The following is a 4,754-nucleotide window of genomic DNA, read 5'->3' on the forward strand; positions in this document are numbered from 1 at the left end:
CATTATTTTTTCTGCCTATTTCTTATCCATCACCATAAATAGCAACACAGTCCTTTAACATCTACTAACAAGCCTTATGCAATGCAATATATGTTGTGCCATTTGTTCCAGTAAGATTTGTATTTTCTCAAGTTTCTTTCACAGATGTACTGTTATGTGTATGCTTGTGCACTGAGACTGGATGGATGGATGGATGGACAGATGGATGAAAACATAGAGAGACAAAGGAAGAGGATAGTGGAGAATAAAAACATACTACGTGATATAACATACACAAAATCAATCTCATATTCTCCTGTGTAGAGTGAAACAAATTTAAATTCCAAAATCATTTGCTACTTTTCAAGTGGCTACAATTGTGTGGATTTCAGCTGCTAATCTGCAAAGACAATCAGGGCATAACAATATCAATGACATTTATTTCTTCAACATCCATACAACTGTATAAATATATCATGCTTTACAAAATCTGTATATGAAAAATATAATCTGCTGAAGGTGTAAGACATTTTTATAGAGATTCATACAAAGTTCAAAATTATATCACAGTTTTCTGGTAAGCAATACTGCACATTATCCACATTATATACTAACGGAGATATAAAAAATACTCTGCTCTGGCTACCAGCACCCTTACAACAAATACACTGTATATATCACTTCAATATATAGAGGACGGAATGAATACAACAGACTTTGGTGTTTGATAACTAATAAGCTTGCTACGTACACAAGAAGCTAACAGACTAAAATACTGCTGCGATAAAGCTGTAAAAAGTATTTCATAATACTTACATTAGTGAGTTTGTAACTTTCTGCATAACATTCTTTGGATACTATCAGTCTACTTTTTTCCATGTATCTCGTTGGAGAGTAACAGTACGAGAGAAGGTTCAAATTTGAAATTATAACAATAATACTCATTGTTTATCCTACAAAACAGTAAGAATCAAAAGAACTAAGGTGACATAATTTTTTTGTGAATGGTTCTCTTTCTTTATCGTTCATTCAAAATTTTCATTTACCTTATTTATAATTCAGTTTGAAGCATGAAGACTGATCAAAATTATTCAAAACAAAAGAAATGTTTTGGCATTTTCCTGCTGCTACTGAAAAAAAATAAATTTAAATGCGACCAGCAGGACCGTCATTTCAATCTTTGTACAGAATATTTCAACAATTACACTGGCAAAGATGACTTGACAAAATGCTACGTGCAAAACTGGAACCAATTACCTCATTTTACATTCACTTACAAAAACAATTATTAAAAATCACTTTATAGTATTTGAACAAAAATTTGTCACTGATGACCAGGAATAGGAAGCTTTGAATGCTCGATCTGTCAAATATATATTGTGCCTGCCAACTTTTCATGCCCTGGACACACATTTATAATTTCAAAGTCCCACATATAGATTACAAAGCGTCTGAAATATAATGTAGAAGCATAACACACAATAAAGATCTATCAAATAAAAGGCTTCTGTTTGAAGGTACATTGTGAGATATTTTCACAGTGATTGTGATGATCTGATACCACTATTGATAACTGAAACAACGATGAAACATATTACTGACACTTGCCATTAACAATTCACAAATCAGCAAAAAATCTTTGGTAATAGTTTTTGGTCAACTGTCACACATATACATATATATACAAAAATAATGGTATAGGCACACTAAGATGATAATAAACAATACAAATTAGTGTGATAGTTGAAAAACAAAAGTAAATTCTGTGGTGGTCAGAGATTTCAGAAAAAAAGATATAAAAACACAATTTTTGATGTGCATTCCCTAAACATGCATCTGATGCTAGGAGGGGAGGGGGATAACTTCTCATATGGATGGCAATAATGTGGAATTTGAACCACTGCATAACATACAAGTGTAAGGTATTTATCCCAAAACATTATCCAACCATAATGGATAATTTGTGTACAATTCTAACTACACATACATGTTTCCAACTCCATTTACATACATTCATATAATTTTCACAAATACTGAGCTAATAACCCAATTTAAAGTAGGTACATTTTCTTAACAAAGTAAATACATTCCAGTACTAGCTATATTAAAAATCTTGTATGTGAAAAATATTTTGTAGGAAAAACCTGAGATAGTCTGCACGAAGTACTGTGCTACTCTGATGTGGAGACATCCCTCATCCCATCATATTACCAAAATATAGCTATGTAATGTACAAACTGTCACACTACACAGCAGTGCACCATCACTAAAAATCATTCCCCAGTGAGAAATGTTTAGAAGCAAAAAAATACAGACCCATTTTTAACAGTCGTAATAGACAACTACAGACTGTAAACAAACATAACTAAAAACCAAACAAGAAAAAGGCTATTTTCTAGAGGACATCCACTACCAAATGTGAAAACTATAATGAGATTTTCTTTATTTAACCATGGATTACTACCATCATCAAAATGCATTGGACACTGGTCACGTTCTCTTTCATACTCTACCATGTCAATGGCGACACCAGCTCCTTCTGTGTAATTCCAGCTGGTAACATCTTGCTTGAGATCACAGAATGGGCCAAGAGCCTGAGACATCAGTATCCTGTTAAGGTCAGCTCTTTGATATACCCAGCAACGGTATTTACTAAATGCATCAAGTTCATCATATGTTATTAAATAAGACTTCAGATTCTCCTTCCAAAATCCAATACATTGCAGTCGGTAATCAGGATCACTATATATGTCAACAGGTCGACCACGGTGGTCTACACTAAGGCAATATGTTTCATCAATTGCAATTTCTTTCTGGTCTATGTCACAAACCGAAAAATCTGATATATTCTGCTTGCAGTAGATATTTGGCCTTGGTGATAATGTCACACCTCCAAGAATGCGGGTCTCAAATGGTATATCTCCTCGCTGTGTGAAGTTAAATTTACCTGCAACAGGACACTGAACAGGGACAGGATTCTTTGCCAAATATAAATCGTACTTCCATGCTTCTTGATTTTTGAATTGCACCCATGAACATACAGTACGAAAATCATCTGTGATAAAAGCTATACCGCGCCTATATCTTATTATATTATGATGTCGGGGCACAAAGTCGAAACATACATAATCTTTCTGACAACCATCAACAGTGAGTCTAGCCATCATGTAACGAGTTCCTCTGTGTTGGTGGCAAACGTATATGGTTCGCCGGAAACGTCCCTCATCTGGATACCATGTTTCCATTATGTGTGTTTCATTTATGAAAATATCAGCATCTATGTTTGCTGTGTTTATCCATTCACCTGAGAAATTTTGTGGAAGTGTACACCCAGGAACCACAGCTTCAGATTTCACCGGTGTGAGATGTAATCTCTCCGGACTCTGCTCCACTGTTTTGAGTGTGTTGCATTCTGCTGTAATTGAAACACCAATATACAGGTCATCATCCCTATTTTTCAAAAAACATCGATATTTTTCGTCTTTCCTCGACTCTTTTGTATTGGCAACAGCAAAAAAGTGATTTTTACCCACAAACCAGTCTCCGAGGCAACTATATTCTACAACACCGTCAAAAGTTTCACTCATTCCTGTACATTTCTTGTATGTTATGTTAAATTTCTGATTTGTAATCAGAAACTGTGTACCAGCAGTCTGACAGGAACGGACCATAGCGTCTGGGTGGTTACATTCTCCTGTAAAACGAAATCGATTCTGATAACCAAACTGCCAAACGCCTTCTAAACTTGAACGGCAATTAACTGGTACATAATTTTCATCGAAAAGTGTTATCAGTTGTTGGTCGGGCTTCAAACCTTTGCAGACATTCTCCACAGTTGCCTCTCTTTCGGGAGGTACAGTAACACACGGAGTTTCCATCTTTTCCAAAACGTTAACTGTCCTGACCAATAATTTCACACATGTATAGCAACTTGTGCCCTCCTGCTTAAAAATTAATGTATAATTAACATGATATTCTTCTTTCATATCTATACAGTACCCTTTTCTTGACATGGAATCCGCATTTATCTCAGTCGTCGTACTTCTTCCATTTTCCCAGGAAAACCACGAACCGCGGATAACAAGAGGAATGTTGCAGTTTTGTTTGGAGTAGGTCGGTGAAATTATAATAAATGTTAACACGACAATTAACCTTGCCATCTCTCTCGCTCCCAGTAACACCCATCCGAAAAGTCACGCCCACCTTTGCCACTACCCAAAAAAAAGCCAACGCACTAGAGGAATACGTCGTCTGCTGCACAGTCAAGGCACAGTCTAACATAACAGTCGCGACACTTCGCCTCGATTTTGTTGCCTACAGCGCCAGCAGCACCCCAAGCGGCTGGTAGGTTGAACTGTGAGTTCGGCGCGATCGTGAAAGCGAATAGCGATTGATTATTTTGATTTATACAATGGTTTTTACCATCGGGAGCATTTGTAGCGCAATAAATTGCAGCAGCAACAGGAAGAAGACACCACAGCTGTCTCTTTTTAGGTTTCCTAAGGATCCTGAGAGGTATTTACCATCATGTTATTAAACTGTATCGTCAGGATTCACTTGCAAACTATATGTGTATAAATGATGAATGTATCGTTTTAGGAGCAGAAAATGGCTTGTTAATAGCAGACGAGAAGACCTTATGAAGAAAGACCCAGTTTACCTGTATAATAATATTAGGTTTTGTCCGCTACATTTCGAAGAAAACCAGTTCATGAACGCAGACAATAACAAACTCGTGTGGAATGCAGTACCCACACTGTTTGACATCCTAAATA

At 36.2% G+C, this 4,754-nt stretch overlaps 1 protein-coding gene across 1 annotated transcript; it reads right to left on the reverse strand.

The window, feature by feature from the left end:
* Positions 1-402: 402 nt before the first annotated feature.
* Positions 403-4,223, reverse strand: LOC126092357 (uncharacterized). Its single transcript, XM_049907898.1, has one exon. The coding sequence runs from the start codon at positions 4,137-4,139 to the stop codon at positions 2,322-2,324; it is 1,818 nt and encodes a 605-aa protein (XP_049763855.1). The 5' UTR covers positions 4,140-4,223; the 3' UTR covers positions 403-2,321.
* Between the last annotated feature and the right edge of the window lie 531 nt (positions 4,224-4,754).

Source organism: Schistocerca cancellata, chromosome 7 (assembly GCF_023864275.1).
Source record: "Schistocerca cancellata isolate TAMUIC-IGC-003103 chromosome 7, iqSchCanc2.1, whole genome shotgun sequence".
Classification (NCBI taxonomy): domain Eukaryota; kingdom Metazoa; phylum Arthropoda; class Insecta; order Orthoptera; family Acrididae; genus Schistocerca; species Schistocerca cancellata.

Coding starts and splice junctions, on each gene's coding strand:
- LOC126092357 (XM_049907898.1), bottom strand. CDS start 4,139: ATGGCAAGGTTAATTGTCGTGTTAACATTTATTATAATTTCACCGACC.